Source organism: Urocitellus parryii, chromosome 15 (assembly GCF_045843805.1).
Source record: "Urocitellus parryii isolate mUroPar1 chromosome 15, mUroPar1.hap1, whole genome shotgun sequence".
NCBI classification, from domain to species: domain Eukaryota; kingdom Metazoa; phylum Chordata; class Mammalia; order Rodentia; family Sciuridae; genus Urocitellus; species Urocitellus parryii.
This window is the reverse complement of record NC_135545.1, coordinates 43,892,724-43,915,850: the sequence shown is the minus strand read 5'-3', so window position 1 is coordinate 43,915,850 and position 23,127 is coordinate 43,892,724. Positions and strand designations below refer to the sequence as shown.

At 36.7% G+C, this 23,127-nt stretch overlaps 1 protein-coding gene across 1 annotated transcript in view; it reads right to left on the bottom strand.

Moving 5' to 3' along the window:
- Window positions 1-8,222: 8,222 nt before the first annotated feature.
- The window catches only part of Sntb2 (syntrophin beta 2), an 89,893-nt gene continuing 74,988 nt past the window's right edge, over window positions 8,223-23,127 (bottom strand). Inside the window, exons 5-7 of the mRNA XM_026404515.2 lie at window positions 19,101-19,297; window positions 10,872-11,056; window positions 8,223-8,325 (exon numbers count right to left, since the gene is read on the bottom strand). Coding sequence (XP_026260300.1) covers window positions 8,233-8,325; window positions 10,872-11,056; window positions 19,101-19,297 — 475 coding nt within the window. The 3' untranslated portion in view covers window positions 8,223-8,232. The remainder of the gene's footprint in view (window positions 8,326-10,871; window positions 11,057-19,100; window positions 19,298-23,127) is intronic.

Here is a 23,127-nt window from a genome sequence, read left to right as displayed (position 1 = left end):
GGATTGAGAAGTTGTACTGGTTTTGAAATTTTCCTGTAAGTTTTAAACTGATTTTTTAAAATGAAAAACAAAATACAAGTAAAATACAAGTCTAAAAGTAATTTTTTTATTTACAGTATAAAGGTTACAAAGGTATATATGTATTTATATATATATATATATAATACCCTTAAGTTACAAATTTTCATTGTAATATACAATGCTATATGTTGATGTGCAACTCAAGGGCAAGTGTTGTCTATGCATCTATATAGAGTATACATAAAGCTCTTTTTTTTTAAATTAAGAACACAAATACTGCCCTGTTTTATGCCATGTTTTTTTTTTTTTTTTTTTGATTTGGTAGACAGAAGATTCAAGAGTTAGATTTTAAACAAGACTTATAAAGTAGAAGTCTTAAGTATGGTATTCTAAAAAGAAGAAAAAAACAGAATCACATACTTCTAATTATCTGTTGAAGTATTATTCTAGCTTTCTAAGTCTTTGCGTTTATCAAAAATGAAAGTAGTGTGGGAAAGAATACATACAAGTGGATATTATCAGAATTTGCAGAGATTAACCAAAATAAGCCTTAATAGGTAGTGGTTTCCCACATTATTATTATTATTATTTTTTTTAACTGGGGATTGAACCCAGGGGCACTTTACCACTGAGCTACATCCCCAGTCTTTTTTTATTTTTTATTTTGAGAAAGGGTGCCACTAATTTACTCAGGGACTTGCTAAATTGCTGAGGCTGGCCTTCAACTTGAAGTCCTCCTAGCTCAGCCTCCAGAGTTTCCGGGATTACAGGCATGCATCACCACACATGGCTCCCACATTATCTTCTAAAAGACCTCAGATCTGGTACCAAAAAGGAAACATTCTTTGGGCATAAAGGTCTTCTAATGATGAACTCATCCAACAAACTGTATACATAACACTGACATCCTGTATTGGAAAAAAATTCTGAAACTAGTTCTTATGATCAGGGCAGATTGCTACAGGTGAGATCATGGAGCCTGGTGATTATGCAAAATTGAAACTTAGTTTAAATTTAATTTCCTCTTCTTCAAATTCTATGAATTCACAAAGGTGAAAAGATAACTGACATCCACTCTAAAAGGACTGAGACAGAAGTTCTTCCAACCTAAGAGGAACAGATATTTACACAATACTTAAGGGCTAGTTTCAATAAAACAGTCATAAGCACCTGATTTTCAAAGCGCAGGTTTAAGGACAAGACTGAGACTCAGAAGGCATGACCTAATTTTTGTGTACAACTCCAGGACACTTCAGAACCAAGGGGAAAGAGTCCCTATGACATTCCCTCACAGCTCAGGTACTTTCTGGGCACAAGTAAGAATATATTGCCTTAAAAGCTGAGCTTATGGGTAGAAAGGTACTGTTACTCTATGAAAATTATGGAAAATCAATCAACCTCTTTTATTTCCTTCTGTTAAGCTTTAAATTTGTTTAATTCAATGGATTAATAATGGAGAAACACTCCATATACCATATGTGTGGAACTTTTTAGCAAATGAAATGCTGAAATGATTTAAATGTGGAAATAAATGGGTCAGCAAAATTTAAAAATAAAAGTTGAAGAAATACACAATTAGTTGTGCAGTTTACAGTTAAGCAGCATTAAAAAAAAAAAAAAACCTTTCCCATTGATCCGCTTTCAGCAATAGGGCTTATTTTTATTAGGGATACTGTACACTATTCTATTCTCTCTCCCAAACTAAAGTCTAATTTTATAAAATTAAGCATGAAGACCAATCTACTTTAATATGCTAGGATCCTTTTGTGTTGGTATGGGTCAAAGCCAGAACATCCCTTCAAATGTCTTCCAGATAAGCAGAGCAGTGGATCTATTGTGGTAAAAATATGAAGTGGTTAATCACTTAGCCACTGATTGATAAAGCGATGGTAATGAGGTGATTGAGAAATAATGGATTATATACTATTTGAAGGGAGGAAGTTTCTTTTGGACTCTTCAAAATGGTTGGTGCAGAACTGTACATTAATAAATACTTGTCAGGTGAAAGAATATATGAATATGTCATTATTATTCACAGTTTCAAACTCTCCAAGTTCCCAAAGAACCTTTTGTGTATTTGTAAGAGACTTCTATCACTCTGAAAGAAGTGACAGAATAATCATTCCAAGGGTGTGTGTGTGTGTGTGTGTGTGTGTGTATAGAATGACTGGGATAAAGAGGGACTCAAGCTGGGTGTGAAAGTGCATGCCTATAATCCCAGCAACTTGGGAAGCTGAAGCAGGAGGATCACAAGTTTGAGGCCAGCTTCAAAAAATTATCGAGGCCCTAAACAACTCTTTGAAACCCTGTCTCAAACTTAAAAAATAAAAAGAGCCTCAAAACTCAGTGTTGTATCAATGGCCATGGAGACGAGACTACTGCAAAACTGAGAAAGGAACTTGGAGGACTCAGAATTTGGAATTCTAACCTAGTCTTAAAATTCCTAGTCTTAAAATATGTAAGTATCATTTCTATGTTACATTTTTTGGTTTCAACCAATCTATTTTATTTATTTTTTTTGGTACTGGGCATGGAACTCATGGGTGCTTTACTACTGAGCTACATCTCCAGCCCTTTTTAAAATTTTATTTTGAGACAGGGTCTCAATAACCAATCTATTCAATTTTAATTCAATTAGATTGCAATTCAAGGATTAAAGTTCATATGGTAGACTTCTGTTGAATACAGTCAAATGGTCACTGGATAGCATGCACTGATTTGCAAAAGGTATACTTATGCATTACATTTAGATATGAATTCACATCTAAAACTAGAATATGCTCTGGTTTAGTCACCTGAAGTGGGAAAGAAGAATATAGGTGGCAAGAGATATGCTCAAGTTTATATATTGAAGTAAAAGAAGGGCTAAAGGTAAAGTTCAGTGGCAGAGCTTATGCTTAGCATGCTCAAGTCACTGAGTTCAACCCCCAGCACCAAAACAACAACAACCTTGTTGAAAAATTCTTGTCAGTTAATATCTAGCTGGGCATGGTTGTGCATGCCTGTAATCCCAGCAACTAAGAAGGCTGAGGCAAAAGGGTCACAAGTACAAGGGCAGCCTCAGCAACTTAGCAAGACCCTGTTTCAAAGCCAATAAACAAAAAAAGGGACTGGGATGTAGTACAGTATTCATAGTGCCCTTGCGTCCAATCCCCATACACACAAAAAAATCTTGCAAGATAATACCTAACAAACATTTTTCTAATTGGCAATTTAGCCAGTGTCAAAGAGACAAGAAAACAGATGTGCTCTATGTGTCTATTTCTTGTACCTTATCCTTAACTTGAAATTCTATCCTTTAATAGAACAAATTTATACCACTGATCTACCAGATGTTTCTGTTCTTTTTTTTTTAGAAAAGTGTTAGTCACCTAAGCAGTAAAATAAATTCCACTCAACATAATTAAAACATAGGAATAACTATATTAACCTAAAACACAGAATCCTGATATAAAGCATAATGACTTTAGAACTGCCATCACAAATTTATTAAATGTGTATGTACCCAACTCAAGAAATGATAAAGGAACAGGAGGGAGGGCAGACTATTGCTATCAGCTTTTAAAGACAATATGTGAAAAGACAAAATTATTCTAGATTATCAAACAATTAAATTAAAGGGCACAAAGAGAATGGTGGTAGATGACAGATTTCTCTCCTTTTTAGTGCAGCAGAGGCAGGGAGAAAAGACACAATAACAACCAAAATTTAACTGGGATTTCAGTATACAATATAATACCACCTGACACCAGGTAATATTATACCTGATAGAGATACATAAAAATAATGAATGTGACTTTGGTCAAACTGAACTTGACTTTTATGCAGAATCCCAAATTTAAATGTCTCTTTTTATTACACAGATATTAAGATCTGAGCCAAGCAATTTGCTTCGAGAACAGAGAGATCTGTTTTTACTTCTTCATTCGGTATGAAAAAAAAAAAAAAAACTTTGGTTATCTAACCAGCCATTTCATCCATGGCATCTATAGTAGATGGCAGCCACATGGAAATGTATGCTGGATATTTGGATAGTTTAAATATTATGTACAATCAATAGCTTACAACCAGTGAAAATAAGAACATAGTTTAAAGTATGTGTCCAAGACAAGATACAAAAAAGTGCTTGAGTCTACCAGTCTTCCCTGAAAGTTTCAAAAAGGTTTAACTATTTAAGTAGGTAGGGCTTTTAGTATAATTTGCATAGCAGCTTAGTAGGTAATTTGCATTAAAAAACATGGACAGATTCTTCCATGGTTTTGAAAATATATCCATATGCATATAAATTAAACAAGAAGACCTACAGTTTCTCACAAAATTTAAAAAAATCCATCAAAAACTTTTCTCACACATTTGTCCATCAAAAATCATTTACAGTGAAACTTGTTTCTGGTAGAAACATAATCTTGTCCAGATTCCACACAGCCTAAATTTTTTATTTAAAGAATAAATTTTGGTTTATCAGCTAAGTACATTTGATCAGATGAAGAAAAGCTTTGTTACCATTCCTCTTAGGAGGATAAGTTAGGAAAGCAATCAGTAACAATGTTAGCCATCTGTTGAATAGTTTTTTGTTTTTTTTTTTTAACTTACAAAAAAGTAAGAAATAATTCAGTTTCTCTTGCCATAAATAATTTTCAGTAACACAGTTTATGAGAATTGCAGGTGATAAACACACACACTATCAGACTTTTCCTAGTCTAAAAATTACTAAACATACAGGTGAATGGAATTTAAATAATATTTTTGATTGCCTACCCATGTCCCAATATTTAATTTGAAACTCTACTAGGTAGATGAGTTTACAGTCACAACTATCTAATAAATACTTTATAAATTTACATTTTGCATCACTTCATATAAAATATTAGATACTAATTTCCAGGTAAGGTCTGTTTAATCACTTCAGGAAAGGACAATGTTTTTAAAGAGAAATATGGAGACTTTTATTTTATTTATTTTGTTCCCCCTTTTTTTTTTATGGAAAGAAAGAAGTTTCAGGGAAAGAGGAGGAAGACTTTTTATACACAAACTGGCTGTGCGGAATGTGGAGAAGATGCCTAAGTCCCAAGTCTTGGGGGCCACATCACTCTGCAGTTTCCTTTCTATTCTACACGAGAGCCCTCAACATCCTCAATAATTTTCTTAATTCACAATGAAAAAGATGAAATTTTTAATGGTTCTATAAAGAGGTGGAATATAAAAATGCCCACTTTTAGATATTTGAAAATAACTTGCCATATTTTGGCATCTAAATACAAAATACATATATATCAAGGTGTTTCATCATAAAAAGCACTTCATTTATGATTTGAAATTCCCACAACACACTTAATGGAAACAACCTCTACTGACTATGACAAGAAAGCTGTCAAAATGTAAAACAAGCAGCTAAGGGCTCTTGCTCTTGGGGCTTGTTAGTGGACAAAATATATTTTCATTTTATATAAAACTGAAATGATTATTAAAAACTCTGTGAGCCTCAATGTTATGACAGGTTTTTGTGTGTGTCTATATATATATATATATATATATATATATATATATAATTTTCCCCCCTTCCATTACTAGAGATTGAACCCAGTGGTGCTTTATCATCGAGCTACATCCCCAGTCATTGATATTATCATTATTTTAATTTTGAGAAGGATCTCATCAAGTTGCTGAGGCTGGACTTCAACTCAAGATCCTCTTGCCTTAGCCTCCCAAGTCACTGGGATTACAGATGTGTGCTACTGGTCCTGTGTGACAGTTTAAACTTGAGCAAAAGAGCTGAAATGCACAATGCCCTCTCTTTCTCTCCTGCCCAAAAGCTTTGTTATAATGTTTAACCACACCTATTTTACAGATCTTGTTGATATTAGTAATGAGCAGGGTGGCTCAAAAATTTCCTGCAGATCTCTGTGGCTTAGACTTTCACATCAACATAAAAACTTCAACCAGATGGCTTTGCTATTGACATCTGTGAATGTGTCATTCAACTTCTCACCATAACATGAACATCCAAGCTCTTACCTGAGCTTATTATTTGTTGAACTTTTGCTTCCAGAAATCAGAGATGGACCTTCAAAACATTTTCCCCCTGTCAATTACATATATATCTCAGATGGAACCATCTGAATTTTCAAAACAAAAGCTTTTGGGCTGACTACAGTGGCATATGCCTATAATCCCTGTTACTCCAGAGGCTGAGGCAAGAGGATCACAAATTCGAGTCCAGCCTGAGCAACTTAGCAAGATCCTGAATCAAAATAAAAAGGGCTGGGGATGTAGCTCAGTGGTAGAATGTTCCTAGATGCAATCCCTGGTACCAGGGTATGTGTTGGGGGGCACTCCTGAAAGATATTCTTGTCAAAATTTTCATTTCCAGTTTTAAGTAGATCAGATCAATCATTTTTGGAGCTTCAACACCTACTTGAAGCTGGGGGTAGGATAAGTATCTCTCTATAAGCTCTAAATACTGTTAATCTCACAGCATAGGGTAAGAAGGAACTATTTATATGGGCAGAGGGAGGACAGTGGGGTTACAGCATCTGCTAGAATGTCTGCTCTCATGTGGCCCACTTATTGGTCAGTATGCATTCAAACAAAATAGCTCAAGTTTTCCATAAAAAGATGTGTTTTCTTTCCTTTTTCTTCCCACCCCATTTGGAGTACCACCCTCCTTCACCCTCTATAGTGCTCACATTCCTATGTGGCACTCTGGATAAATCTAGAAAATGAGAACTATTCCTGGACCATTGTTCAGAGACCACAGAGCATATCTAAGTCAAAGTTTCCTCTTCTTCCAGATTCAGGGACTGTTCTAATCTTGACATTTTATATAGATATTATACTACTTAAAAATGTTTTCAGAGATATATACTCCCTTCAAAATTAGGGAAAGTAAGCTGAATATGATTCCTCAGACCCACAAAAATCAGTGGTCCTACAGCTACTCTGTCCTAATGATGACACCTGACAACACTCAATAAAATGAAAGTAACTGTGACATTGTCTCATCACCCTGCCCTCTACACAGGATGTGTTATAGCACTCTGCTGCCACAAAAGAGGGCCAGGATCCTGTATGGGCTCACACAATCCAAAGCAACTTGACATGATGCTGTGCTAAATAACTGGCTTCACCAACAAAGCTTACTCTTTAAACAAGCTAGTTCTTCTGGATTTATTTTCCTCAAACAAATCTTTCACCAGAAAAGATGCCATTAAGAAAGTCCACCTCAAAGACTACGTCATTAAACTAGGAAAAATAATACATCCAGAGTGGCAGTGATATCCAATTATTTAAATAGTGACTCATAAAGTTCCACTAACCCTAACCAAAGGCACATGTGGTAAGTGATAAAAGATGGCTTAGCTTAAAATGAGGATTTTTCTTTTAAAATAAATCTTATCAACATCCCCTGGCTCTACCAAATATAAAATCAGAAAAAAATAAAACAAGCAAAAACTTTTCTTCCAAATAAGTGGTATCCCAACTTGCTTTTCAACTTGGTCACCACCAGAAAAGGAGTACAAGGCAAGGCTAGTCAAATTTGCAAGTTCTGAGTCCTAAAGGTAGCACTTATGAGTGGCAAAGCTGGTGATAAGGTGGGTAGTGATGGGCAGATGGGATGTAGCAAGAGCCAGCACAGATGAAAGAACCCTTTGGTGATACAACTCAGAGACTTCTTAAGGTTGAAAGAGTAGGCTTTGATAATATACTACAATAAAGCATCCACCATCTGGAATGACTAGGAAGCAATAACTGTACACTAGCACCTGGGAAGGGATAACCATCCTAAGTGAGACACCAAGGTTAAGCCTAAAACAAATTTTACAGGAAGAAAAAACACACGCACACACAAAACACACACACACACACACACGCAGCTCTTGGTTGTTTGATTATGTCCAAAAAAGAAAAGAGCCACCCATTTTTAACAGGAAAAATAAACCTGATTACTTATAAACCAAATTATAAAATGAGATGTCAACAGCTTCATTTTGGAGCTTATTAGAGTCCTTGAATTTCTGACCAAAGTAGGCTCTTCTTTAAACCCAGTTATGGTTCTGCAGTGATTTGCAGGTCCTTGGGAAGGCACTGTGCTGGAGGAGAGAGCAAAGAGCTTTCTTTTTGTGCTTTTTTTTTCTTTTCCTTTTTTTTTTTTTTTTTTGAGGTGGAAATACTTCTTGTGACAGTCAGGGTTCTTTTCTGACTTTTTGCTGCTCATACAAGCAGTCCCATGCGAGTGACTTTGGCCGACAAGAAAGTGTGCAACACAAAAACAATCGGCTTTGGACAAGAGTGCAGGTCCACCGTCTATGGAGAAAAGACATTAATTATCATATTCATAAAGGACATTAATTATCATATATCATATATATCATTATTTCTATTAAAAAAGAATAAACAAATTTAGATGTGATATTCTTGTCATTCTACTCCCCACCCATTCACTGACCCTGGCATTGGAGATTAACCCAGGGGTGCTTTGCCACTCAATTATATCCCTAGACCTTTTAAAATATTTTTGAGAATAGGTTCTTGCTAAATTGTCAAGTCTAGCCTTAAACTTGTGATCCTCCTCTGCCTCAGCCACCTGAGTTGCTAGGATTACAGGTGTGCACAACCTCCGTGTCATGTTCTAGTTTTTAAAAAGAACTTAAAAGGTCTAGGGTATTGCTCAATGATATCTGGCATGTTCAAGCATGTGTGCACACACAACACACACACACAAAAAAAATAAAAGAAACTTAAAGAATGTGCCACTTTAATGGAAACTCTTGGGAACTTTTTTATTTTGAGGCAGGATATTGCTAAAATTTCCCAGGCTGGCCTTGAATTTGCAATTCTTCTTCTTCAGCTTATTGAGTAGCTAGGATTATAGGCCTGAACCACATGTCCACTTTTTTTTTTTTTAAAGTACTGGGACTGGGCACAGTGGAGCATGGCTATAATCCCAGTGACTCTGGAGGCTGGGATAGAAAGATCACAGGTTGAAGACTAGTCTTAGCAACTTAGTGAGACCTTGTCTCAAAATAAAAAATAAAAAGGGCTGGGGAGGGCTGGGGATGTGGCTCAAGCAGTAGCGTGCTCGCCTGGCATGCATGCGGCCCAGGTTCAATCCTCAGCACCACATACAAAAAAACCCAAAGATGATGTGTCCGCCAATAACTAAAAAATAAATATTAAAAAATTCTCTCTCTCAAAAAAAAAAAAGGGGGGCTGGGGATATGGCTCAATAGTAAAGTGCCTCTGGGTTCAATCCCCAATAACCCCCCCACCTAAAAAAATGCTGGGAATTAAACCCATGGCCATGTGTGTGGTAAGCAAATGCTCTTCCACTGAGTTATAGTCTTGGGTTCATCATTTAAGATTTCCAGGCATGGGGGCTGGGGATGTGGCTCAAGCGGTAGCGCGCTCGCCTGGCATGCGTGCGACCCGGGTTCGATCCTCAGCACCACATACCAACAAAGATGTTGTGTCCTCCGAGAACTAAAAAATAAATATTAAAAATTCTCTCTCTCTCTCTCTCTCTCTCCCCTCTCTCACTCTCTCTTAAAAAAAAAAAAAAAAGATTTCCAGGCATGGTTTTTCATTTGGAAGTAGAAGCACATTATCTTTAAGATCTCTTTTAGTTCTAAAATTTCCAGATTCAATGTTTCCAAACTCACCACCTACCGTGACTGTGTCAGGGGACATAAAATTTCGTGTATGAGACTTACACTACTAGCTCAATATTGACAAAAAAGGCATTACTTTACTACTTTATCAAAATTTATGATTTCTGAAGTATACTTGACATATCTTTCTAGTAGTCCCTTTAAGAGAAATCATGACTTCCTGTCCTTTAAAGCACAGAGAGATCCAGAAAGATGATAGTTGTGTGAAGAAGTTTCTTCTTTTTTTAAGGGGGGCGGGGCAGACAGGGTACAAGGGATTGAACTCAGGGGCACTTGGCCACAGAGCCACATCCCAGCACTATTTTGTATTTTATTTAGAGAGAGGGTCTCGCTGAGTTGTTTGGCACCTTGCTTTTGCTGAGGCTGGCTTTGAACTCGCGATCCTCCTGCCTCAGCCTCCCTACCACATCTGGCTGAGAAGTTTCTTTTTTTCCTGATTAGCAGGCTTCTGTAGCAACTGAGCCACTTTATTACTCAATTCTTAGGCTAGGAATGTGGCTCAGTGGTAGAGCACTTACCTTCGTGTTTACCTAGCATGCATGAAGTTCTGGGTTTGACCCAGCACACACACACACAACTAATAAAGGTATTACTTAGCTTTTATACCAACAAACTGACAATTACAGTAATGGATAGAATTTCATATCATGACAAAGACCTCTTTCTTAAAATGGATGTTTCTTTTCTTTTTCACATTTAAACAAAACTTTTTAAAAAGAGAATGATTTTCCAACGGGAAAAGAAAACTACAAAGAGCCAAACCCAGCTTTGTAATCCCAGCAACTTAGGAGTCTGAGTCAGGAAGATTTCAAGTTAAGACCATCCTCAGCAACTTAGCAAGATCCTGTCTCAAAATAAAAAATAAAAAAGGGCTGGGGATGTGGTTTAGTGGTTAAGTGCCCCTGGGTTCAAACCCTGGTACCAAAAAAATAAAAAATAAAAAAATACAATAAAATAAAAAATAAAAGAGCTGGGGGTAAAGCACTCTGGGTTAAATCTCTAGTACCAAAAACAAACAAACAAACAAACAAACAAAAAACCCAAACCCAATGCTCTCTTGAAAACTGAAGAATAATTTCCTGCTCCAAATGGAATGTCAGGCCATAATTTTATATATAAGAAGCATTGAGAAAGAAGGAGAAGACCTATTAGTATATACATATTTTTCATTAACATTCTTACCAGTTCTCCCTCAGGACCACCAAAATCCAAATAGAGATTTCTGATGCCATCATCAGCAGACATTTTCAGCCGTTCAAATGGGTAGCGGTATAATATGGTGCTGGAGCCTCCATTTTCCCTTGATATAGTGAACCCATTTTCATAGTGGACAGTGAATCTTACCTCTTGGCCATTTAATGTGCAGCCTGTCAAAGACCAGAAAAAGGAAAAAAAAAATATATATATATATATATATGTGTGTGTGTGTGTGTGTATGTATACACATAGTCTCTTCTTTAGTTGTCAAGTGGAAAAGGATTTTCTTGACTACAAAAAGGGAGAAAGAATCTTTTCTTTCCTTCCTTCCTCCTCCCTTCCCTTGTTGGTACTAAGGATTAAACTCAGAGGTGCTTTACCACTAGGCTACATATCCCTAGACATTTTTTAAATTTTCAGACAGGGTCTTACTAAGTTGCCCATGCTGACTTCAAACTTGTAAACTTGTGATCCCACTGCCTTAGCCTCTAGAGTCTCTAAGATTACAGCACTGCACCTGGTTAAGAATCTTTTCATGAAAGATGGCAAGCTTTTGCAAACTATGTAGGTATGTGTGATCCTGAGGAAGTAAGAGGTGGACGTTATGGTGCGTGTCTGTAATCCCAGTGACTTGGGGGTCTGAGGCAGGAGAATCACAAATTCAAGGCCAGCCTCAGAAACTTAGCAAGACTCTGTATCAAAATAAAAAGTAAAAAGAGCCACAAATTCAACTCAGTGGGAAAGAACCCCTGGGTTCAATCCTTGGACAAACAACAACAACAAAAAAAAGATACACTATCCATACTCTCAGACACTTCATAAAAACAAAGACATGGACTTGAAATCCCTAATGTGGAAGGCAGACTATAGAGAATGTGAGTAAACACCAAACTGAATAAGGCCAAAGTCAAGGAAAGGTTTCCTGAAAGAGATGGGCTCCATAGAATAGATAAAACTGGATGGGTAGAGAGAATTAAGAAGGATTCAACTAAGTGAGAAAGAGAAAAGAGCAAAGGCAGAGATGCCTTTTAGGGGCAGTAACATGATTCAGTAGGTATTTGGGAAGGAGATAATGTTTATCAAAGGGAAAGACTATGCTCAGTGAAAGTCATGCTGTCTTCTCAAAGTTAAAAATCAAAGATTACATCTAAATTGACAGGACACAAAAAACTTTGATCATCAAAACTAGCAAACACCTTATATCAAGACTCCTAAGTCTATTTAGTCAAAGACTAAGAAAAGATTACTAGTGTGTGGGGGCTACAAATGAGAGACTCTCTGAGACTTGGGAATTAGCACAGCTTAAACTGAACTTAGAAACATTTAAGGGGGGCTGAGTTTGTGGCTCAGAGGTAGGACACTCCCCTGGCATGTGTGGGGCACTAGGTTTGATCCTCAGCACCACATAAAAATAAAATAAAGGTACTGTGTCCACCTATACCTAAATAAATAAACAAAAAAAAATTTAAGGATCAGAATTGATCTTTGTTTGATCACTTTAACTAGAAAGAATGGCTCTTTAACAAGCAAGTCATCATACAAGTCCAATATATTCTTTCACTGGATATGCAAAAACATTCAGTGAGTGAAGGAGAAAGGAGAAAGAGAAATGAGAACAGATAAATATTGAAGGTGTTCCACTCCAAATAACTCAAAAGGTTTAGACAATAGACTTTAAAATTAACCACTTGGGGGCTGGGGATGTGGCTCAAGTGGTAGCGCGATCGCCTGGCATGCTTGCAGCCCAGGTTCGATCCTCAGCACCACATACAAACAAAGATGTTGTGTCCGCTGAAAACTAAAAAATAAATATTAAAAAAAATAAAATTAACCACTTGGAGAAATAATCCAATGCATTAATCTCTAAATGAATGGATGAGGGGTTTAGAGGAAGAGACAGACATCACTCAAGGCAATCAGGATATAGTCCTTTACCATCCTAAAAGCTACAGGATACTCTGAGTATGGAGGACTAAAGAAAACAGAGAAACAGTCTTAGTTTAGGAAAAAAAAAAAAAAAAAAAAGCTCAAAGAAAAAAGGATCACCCAAGTCCTTGCCTTTCTGGCTGGAGAAAGTTCAGTGTAGACATGGAATCAGATCAGATGACTACAGTTAGTGAAGGCAATCTGTTAACTCCACAACAAGGTTGTTGTACAAGAGATTTCTTACATGTTCTATTTTGAATTGTTTTTTCTCAGGAAGGAAGGAAAGAAAATGTGAGTGTGCATGTGTGTGTTACTTTAAAATATTGTTTATGATTATCCCAACCTTGAAAAGGAGAAGTAAATATTGTATTGAACATGTATAGGACTAGATATTGGGTTTTAGTTTTAAAACTTATAATTCAGCCTGGTGTGGTGGCACACACCTGTAATCTCAGTGGCTGGAGAGGCTGAGACAGGAGGATCCTGAGTTCAAAGCCAGCCTCAGCAAAAAGTGAGGCCCTAAGCAACTCAATGAGACCCTGTCTTTAAATAAAATACAAAAATAGGGCTGGGGATGTGGCTCAGCGGTGGAGTGCTCCTAAGTTCAATCCGCAGTACCAAAACCAAAAAACCTTATAATTGATACCAGATACCTTTTTTCATTGGTGCATACTAATGATCTAGAATAGTGGGTTTCATTATGGATACCAGATACTTTTGAAGGAAGAGTATGGACTTATCATAGAAATGTTGTGCCTCATAAAATTAAACCATTTATTCCTAAACTGTAAATCAAACAATTGAGGCAATGGTGATTTACTGCCTGACACTCCCCACCTTCACCCACTATGATGAGACAATACCTTCAATACCTATCTGTATGCTAAAGTAGGGGGTCAGGATTTGAGGCTGATTAACCAAGGACTGTGCTGTTGCAACTGGCTTATTATAATCATACTGATGTCTTAATTCAATTTACCATCCATTCCTATTTATAGGTAACTCAGTAAAAACCTCAAAATACTGATTTTTCTTAATAGAGTACCAAAAATATAAAAAGACAAACAATAGCAGCAGTTGAGGACAATTGCTGGACATCAGATATTAAAGTTTACTTTTGAGATAACCAAAGGGAGGAGGTAAGCAAAACAGTACTCAGCAGTAAGTTCTGTGTTCCTTTTGTTGAGTACAATTTGGGGAAAACAGAATTGAAGATAAGGAAAGCAACTTCATTATCCTGGATTCAAAATAATTAGAAAATACACGTATAGACTAACAGCCCAATGGAATTGTGAATTATATCTTTACTAATTTGCACAGCCATTAATTAATTAATATTTCAACTCCTTGCTCTCACAGGGCAGAAGGGAAGACAGACTGGTAATGAAAACCAACATACAATAGTGAAAAAAAATTTTTTTGTGTTCTGTATTAGGTAGCACTGTGTTTGTTAGGTGCTAGGAGACATAACTGAGTAAAAGATGGCTTCTGTTCAGACAAGCAAGAAAGGAAAGTTAACATGGGCATTGTACAATGATGTAAGTGCTACAAGAGAGATGCACAAAATGCTGTGGAAGGACAGAGAGGGGAAGAGAGTACTTGGGGAATTAGAAAAGGCTTAAAGAGAGGTGTAATTCAACTAGATCTTAAAAAATAATGATGAACCACAGAGAATCAGGAATCATTCATCCAAGACCAATCATTCCCCCCCCCCCATTTATGCGGTACTGAAAATTAAAATAGCACATCAAAATTTCCTTTTTTGCAACTCAATTTTTTTTTTTTTTTTTTTTACCTTTCTGAGATTTTATTAGCAGGACTGTAGCAGCCAGTCGCAGAAGAGAAGGGGTGGGGGGGGAGGGAGGGAGGGAGGGGGAGAGAGAGAGAGAGAGGGAGGGAGGGAGGGGGAGGGGGAGGGGGAGGGGGAGGGGAGGGGAGGGGAGGGGAGGGGAGGGGAGGGGAGGGGAGGGAAAAAGAGGGGGAGAGTAAGAGAAGTAAAGTAAGAGAGAGAGAGGGAGAGTAAGAGAGTAAGAGAACAACTCAAATTTTTGAAAACCAGAAAATCTAATTTATTTACTCTAATTATTACACTCTAATCAAACTACCCAATATTCTCTTCACATCTCTTCCAGTTCCTGAGTTATTTCATGGATTTCAGAGTTCTAAAATTCACAGGAGGGCTGGGGATGTGGCTCAAGCGGTAGCGCGCTCGCCTGGCATGCGTGCGACCCGGGTTCGATCCTCAGCACCACATACAAACAAAGATGTTGTATCCGCAGAGAACTAAAAAATAAATATTAAAAATTCTCTCTCTCTCCCCTCTCTCTCAAAAAAAAAAAAAAATCTTAAAAAAAAATAAAATTCACAGGAAAACCTGAGATCTATTGATATTTCTTTGGGTCAAACAGAAAAGTAAAACTAAAGTATACTGAAATCATTTATGTACATCTTAATGGCATAGATTCTTTACACACACACACACACACACACACACACACACGTAAAAAGGGATGCAAAAGAATAAGGACATTGGCTTGGATTGTGGCTCAGCGGTGGAGTGCTTGCCTAGCACATGCAAGGTCCTGGGTTTGATCCTCAACACCACATACAAATAAATAAAATGAAGGTATTGTGTCTAACTACAACTAAAAAACAAACATTTAAAAAAAGAGAATAAAGACATCAGAGAATTCATACATAAGCTATTCAAAATCACTGGTATGCAGTCCAAGCGTAGAAAAGCATGCCTAAAATTACCATCATGAAGAATAAGATAAAATTTATGCCTATACTGACTCTGTGTCATAATCAGTCCCTATTGTAGCATTCTCAGAAGGATCCCATCCATGATATACTTAATAACTGCAGGTACATTTGAATGCAGGTATGCTTTGTGATTCACTCTGAATTCCCCTGAGATTGTTATCTCCTTGTTGTTCTCTTTCAAGCTGGGAAAATCTTACACCTAGGAGATATCTCCATTTTGCCACACTTTTTGTTTTTTCTGCAGATAACAATGTCCAGACTCCTTGCCGCCTAAAGGGAAAGCTACTTCTGACCTCCTACAAGATCCTCTCACTTCTGTCCTGTGATTGGGGTGGATCTTCTGGGCAGAGGGGAAGGGCATTTATCATGAGGATTCAGTCAAGTTATGAAGTTGCTTTATTAGCATTTCTGAACTGACTGTATGAGAGTCCACTGAATCTTTGAGACATTTTTTTAAAAATTTTTATATCAGAAAGACTCCTGTGTCAAGGTTGGGTTAAATTTTTGCAATGGGTCCACTGGGTGGTGCATGGAACTCTCAAAAATTTGCTCCACAGTTGCCTGAGAGGAAAAAAAAAATGTAGCCCTGAAAGAGACTAAAACCTCGAACTTCAATAGATTGTGAAACGAGCAATCAAGACAGATCATTTTAAACAAAGCTCTTCAATGAGCATTTCCCTGAAGCACATATAATCTATCTGTACTTCAAAAATCTGACTTCACATTGAAAACTTAAGTTATCAAACTAATTTCCCAAATAATGGTTTTATTGAGCTGCAGTTCACATATCATACAACCAATTCACCCTTTGAAGTGTACAACTCAGGAATTTTTCGGATATTCAGAGTTGTAAATATTCATTTATTTTTAATTAAATTTTTTTTTATTTGTAGATGGACACAATACCTTTATTCTATTTATTTTTATGTGGTGCTGAGGATTGAATCCAGTGTCTGACACATGCCAGGCAGGCACTCTACTACTGAGCCACAACCCCAACCCTTCATTTATTTTTAATTAACAAAGAAAATGTATTGGTTTTCCTTTTGGTACTGGGAATTGAACCCAGGAGCACTTTACCACTGATCTACATCCCCAGCCATTTTTATTTATTAAATTTTGAGATACAGTCTTGTTAAGTTGCTGAGCCTAGCCTCAAACTTTGATCCTGAGCAAGTCATGATCCTGAGTTGCTGATATTACAGGCCTGTGTGCCACTGTGTCTGGCCATATTGGTTTTCATTTAAAATCTAGAACTGTGGTTCCCAGTCCTAGTTGGGATTATTATTAAAATAATCTGTGAGACTTTTAATGCCCTAGCGAAATAAATAAGAATATATGGAGGGCTGGGGATGTGGCTCAAGCGGTAGCTCGCTCTCCTGGCATGCGTGCGACCCGGGTTCAATCCTCAGCACCACATACCAACAAAGATGTTGTGTCCGCCGAGAACTAAAAAATAAATAAAAATTCTCTCTCTCTTTCTCTCTCTCCTCTCTCACTCTCTCTTAAAAAAAAAAAAAAGAATATATGGAGGCAGAACTTAGTCACTGATATTATTAAAAAGCTCTCTAGGTATTTCTATGGTACAATCAAGGACGGTGAATGTTGATACATAGCACGAATACTTGGTGTTAGTAATATGCTAATCCTTTTTCTTCTTCTTCTTGGTATTATGGACTAAATCCAGAGGCTTCTACCACTAGATTACATCTATAGCCCTTTTTATTTTTTAAAGCATCTTTCTAAGTTGCCAAAGTTAGCCTTGAACTTGGGATCCTCCTGACTCAGGCTTCCCAGTTGCTGGGATTATAGGTGTGTGCCTCTGTGCCCAGTTCTTATTTGTTTTTACTTCTATACTCAGTAAATATTTGCTGATCTAAAGAAGTGAGAAAGACTGAACCTGTATGTCCATTAGGTATCTAATATGGTCATAAGAACACATCATCATGAGAGGGAAATGCATGGGCTTAAAGTACTGGTCTTAGAGTCAGAAAAGACCTGTTCAAGCCCCAGACATATTGACCCTAGTTCCTGTTAAATGAAAAGCAATCTGGGACATTTATATGTATGCATACAGTTACAGTAGTATATATGAAACAGTACCCCAAATTCATAGAGACTGATAATGAATGGCCACAAGAGGGCACTTTTACAATGGAAAGGGACAACAATTTTATTTTCTTTAAATGCTTAATTTGAGTAAGTGTTGAGCACATACTTTCAACCTTTTGAAGAGAAATTTTTATTCCAAGTTCTTTATTATTATTATTGCCAGTACTAGAGATTGAACACAGGGGAACTCTACCATGGAGTCCTTTTTGTTTAATTATTTTGGTATTGGTGATTGAACCCAAGGTGCTTTATCACTGAGTGAAATCCCTAGCCCTATTTCTTTTTATTTAATTTTATTTTTGCACTGAGTATTAAACTCAGGGCACTGAACCACTGAGCCACATCCTCAGCCCTTTATTTATTTTTTATTTTAAATGTTGAGACGTGGTCTCAGTAAGTTGCTTAGAGCCTCGATAAATTGCTGAGGCTGTCTTTGAACTTGTGATCTTCCTGACTTATCACGAATCACTGTGTCTGGCTTTTATTTTTTATTTTGAAACAAGGTCTTGCTAAGTTGATTAGGGCCTTGCTGAATGGCTGAGTTTGGCCTCAGACTTGCAATCCTCCTGTTTTAGCCTACTGAGTAACTGGGATTATAGGTATGTGCCACTATTCCTGGACAAATCTTTTATTTTTTTTCTATAGTCATGAGTTTGCCAGATGCTCATAGTAAGAGTGTTTATTGATAGCTTAGATTCCAAACTTCTTAACTAGAAAGTCAATGCATCTAGTACTTACTGAGTCCTTAAACTACCAAATGTGGAATAAAATGATTGGCAATAAAAATGCCATTTGAACACAGGGTGTAACAAATGTGCTTAAAGCCATATGCCAGGTCTCGAAAAACTGCTTGTGATACACAGACACCAGGTTTCTTTCTAATCATCTCCATTTTTAACTGCCACATTTTACTACATCATATAGTTTGGCACATATGACAATAGTTGTACTTTAAAATGAAGCCTAACAGTTCCATTTAGTTACTATTAGAAACAAAATGTCAGTATCCTGCTGGGCGAAGTGGTGTACCTCTGAAATCCCAGAGGCCCAGGAGGCTGAGGCAGGAGGATCATGAGTTCAAAGCCAGCCTCCAAAACTTAATGAGGACCTAAGCAACTCAGTGAGACCCTGTCTCTAAATAAAAATACAAAAAGGGCTGGGGATGTGGCTCAGTGGTTAAGTGTCAGTATCATACTGGGTATAGTGGCATATGCAAGTAATACCACTGACTTGGGAGGCTGAGGCAGGAGAATTGAAAATTCCAGGCCAGTCTCTGAAATTTAGTGAGTCTCTGTCTCAAAAACTAAAAAATACTGGGGATGTAGTTTAGTGGTAGAGCAACTCTTGGTTAGATACTGGTAAAAAAAAAATTTTTTTAAAGACAAAACCCAAAAAAGTCAACATCTCTACCTAAAGAGATTTCCTTGATCAGTTCAGCAGCAGCATGGCAACCCTGAACCAGTATCCTGGTCCAAGTGGAAAGATCCCGATGTGTCTCCACCCTGAAGAGATGCATCTCAATGCCCTGCCGAGAGCCTGTCCTGGTGGCAAATGTAAGGTCAGATCCAAGGGAAGGTGATCGACATCCAGAGCCAGAATGAACCAACCTAGGACCAAAATGGAGCAGAGATCAAAACTAATTAGTGCATTATAGAAAGAATATCAGGGATTTATGCTCATTGATAAACAGAAATTTATAAAAGCCAGCAACAGTTTTCTAATAAGTATATTTCAAAGCAAGATAGTAGATACTATTTCCATTTTCTCCTAAAATGACCCCTAATGATTGACATCTGAAGACAAGATACCGTCTTTCATAAAGAAAACACCACAGTGGCACAAAACTATAATCCTAGTGAAGTGGGAGGCTAAAGCAGGAGGATTACCTGTTCAAGGCCAGCCTCAGCAATTTAGCAAGGCAAGGCCCTAAGCAACCTAGTGAGACCCAGTTTTAAAATAAAAAATAAGAAGTTCTGGGGATGTGGCTCAGTGGTAAAGTACCCCTGGGTTCAATCCCTAGTGCCTGCCCCCACAAAAGGAACTATGTATAAACAGAAGAATGAATAAAGAAAAATTCTATGCTCTATTCTAAACAGTGGAATATTATTCAGCTTTAATATTATTCAGTGAAATCTGCCACCTGGATGAACTTCAAGACATTATGTTAAATGAAATGAATGAGTCACAAAAAGACAAATACTACACCATTTTATTTATATGAGGTATCCAAAGTAATTCCAGAATTCTAATTTTTTTTTGAAAGCTAGAATGTTATCATTGGCAACAAATATTATCATTATTTTTCATGACAGTCTCATTTTGGTCATTTTAGAATAAGTGTATGACAAATACACAAGCCTGACTAACCATAGTATGGCAGTTAGTAGGTCTTCCAATTAAAAAATGGTGAGACAAACATGAGGAAAACATCAAATTCAGCTCACTACTCAATCATACATGTGCTTTTCCTTGAGACAATAGCAGATCATACTTCAGTATGAGTCAGAAGTGTTCTCTGGGGCCAGGTGTGGGTGACAAGGGTATCCTACATATTTAGTTTGATTGGATATCCCAAGTCAGACATTATAAAATAGTTTAGGAGAATTTTTTTTCCTACAGATTTGATTATGAAATATTTTGGGCAGGAAATCTAATTCAAACCAGCTGCTGGACTCTCATTGAGCAGAGTTGGTTAGGATACATTGCCAAAAGGCCCCTCTTTGGGGGAGGCCAGATGAGCTCATGCAAAGGCATTTTAGCAGTCTTTGCTCCATACTAGCATGTACACACACTAACTCAATTTTCTACACTGTAAAATATTTTTTAAAATATTTTTTTTAGTTGTAGTTGGACACAATACCTTTATTTTATTTATTTATTTTTATGTGGTGCTGAGGATCGAACCCAGTGCCTCCTCGCATGTGCTAGGCAAGTACTCTACCGCTGAGCCAGAACCCCAGCCCTATACACTATAAAATATTCACTTTCTTTGAGCACTTTTTCTGTTCCAGTCAAAGAAAGCTTATAGGAAAATTTACTACAAAATCCACAGCACTATGAAACCAATATAGTTTTCCACCTGCATCATATACCTGTCTTTAACCTCTTCAATACTTTTTTAAATGGGCCCACTATTCTCACCTCCCAACATGCTTTCACTTTTTTAAAAAAAAAATATTTATTTTCTAGTTGTAGTTGGACTCAATACCATTTATTTATTTATTTATTTATTTATTTATTTAGTGCTGAGGATCAAACCCAGGGCCTTGCACATGCTAGGCAAGTGCTCTACCACTGAGCCACAACCCCAGCCCAAACCTCTTCAAATTTTAATTAAAAAAAAAAAAAAGTTTTCCCTGGTATGGTGGTGCACACTTATAATCCCAGTGACTCAGGAGGCCATGGCAGCACCACATTCTAATTTAGCAAATTTTTATCATCCCCAAAAGAAATCTTATGCATATTCCCACCTTAACCCTTGTAACCACTAATATGCTGTCTTCATAGATTTGCATATTCTGAATATTTCATATAAATGTAATGATATAATATGTGGTACTTTATATTTCAAAGTTCATCCATGTTATAGCATATATCAGAACTTTTTAAATTATGAAACAATATTCTGTTACATATATATCACTTTTTTTCACATGTTGTTTATCCAACAAAGTTTTTGGATAAACTGCCATTTATCATCAGTTGACAGACATTTGGGGTGTTTCCATTTTGGGGTTATTGTGAATTATACTGCTATGAATATTGGGTATAATTTTCTATGTGGACATAAGTTTTCATTTCTCTTGGGTATATAATGTAAGAGTGGAATTACTGGGTGACGCAGGCTGGAGATATAGCTCAGTGGAGAGTACTTTCCTAGCATGTGTACAAGGCCGCAGGTACCACACAAAAAGGGAAAAAAATGTTAAGCCTAAAGTTACCCTTTTTGTTTTATCAGAATTAGAGTACAGGACTCTTCCACACAGTCACAGTCACAAGTTCTAAATCTCTGGAAAATATGAACTTAATTGCTCTAATTATAACTACTGAAATATATCCATATATTTTTGTAGGATTCCTGTCATGTTCTCAAAGTAACTGTAAAACAATAACTACAATTTAAGCAGGAGAACTTAGATTTATTGGTAACTTTTTATATACAAAGCATCCTAGGAAGTCCTAAAATGACAAAGTAATAGTTCCTCGATTCAATGAGATTATTATTTACTTATTTATTTATTTTAGAGAGAGAGTGAGAGAGTGAGAGAGAGAGAGAGAGAGAGAGAGAGAGAGAGAGAGAGAGAATTTTTTTAATATTTATTTTTTAGTTTTCGGCGGGCACAACATCTTTGTTTGTATGTGGTGCTGAGGATCGAACCCGGGCCGCACGCATGCCAGGCCAGCCCGCTACCGCTTGAGCCACATCCCCAGCCCAATGAGATTATAATTTAGTTTGCATAAATAAACTGCAAAGAAACTGATGGTTAAATTCAATCTTCTGCAGGTCTCTTCTTTCCTGAAGAAATTAAGAAAAGCATGCCTCTAATTCTGAGGCTCAAAAGATCCTTTATCTATTCTGCAATCTATGAGCTCCAGCTCTAAATTACAGAGGATACTCCTAGAAAGCTACATGAGAATATTTTTATAAAAAGAACAATACATGTAAAAGAATTTGGCAAGTTGAAGGAGATTCTATATAAAGTACAAGTCTTTTAATGCAAAGAATACTCTTTCTTACATGGATCTTTATCTGTTCAAATCAGGAAATCCTTTGTTCCCTATGGATATTATACCAGATAGTTCTGTCATTTTGCTCTTTCAATATTAGTTTTCTGTGGGCCTCTTTGTGTAGTTATTTCAACACGTGATTCTTTTTTTCCCCCCCTTCTTTTCTTGGCAGTGCTGGGGATTGAACCCAGGGCCTCACCACAAGGCTAAGCAAACAATTTACTTTACTACTGAGTTGCATCCCCAGTTTAACATCTGATTCCTTTTAAACCTAAGTAAAACTGAATTTGAATGTTTTCTTGTTTTACAGTTATATACTTTAAGACATTCTGCCCTCCAAATCTAAATTTCTTTATTCCTATTCTCTTCCACCTCCTCATGTATGGTATGCTGAAAACATTCTGTTGCTTTAGGTTAAAACAATGTTTATTTGATGGAATCAAAATTATATGTTCTTATATTAAAAAGAGAAGTGAAAATATTTTGGCTAAATTTTGTGGTTTATCCATGATACCACATTTGGTTTTAAATGATTTGATCACCCAGTCAAAAGGCTGCTACAATTTCAGTGGTTTTCTACTCAGTCAATAAAATAAAGAAAAAACCCTATTATCTCTGTGACTAAGCAAATTTTGAAGGGAGTGGTTAGGAAGTTGCTTCAACAATTTAAAAGATGCAAAGAAAAATAAAAGTGACAGGAACAATTTAT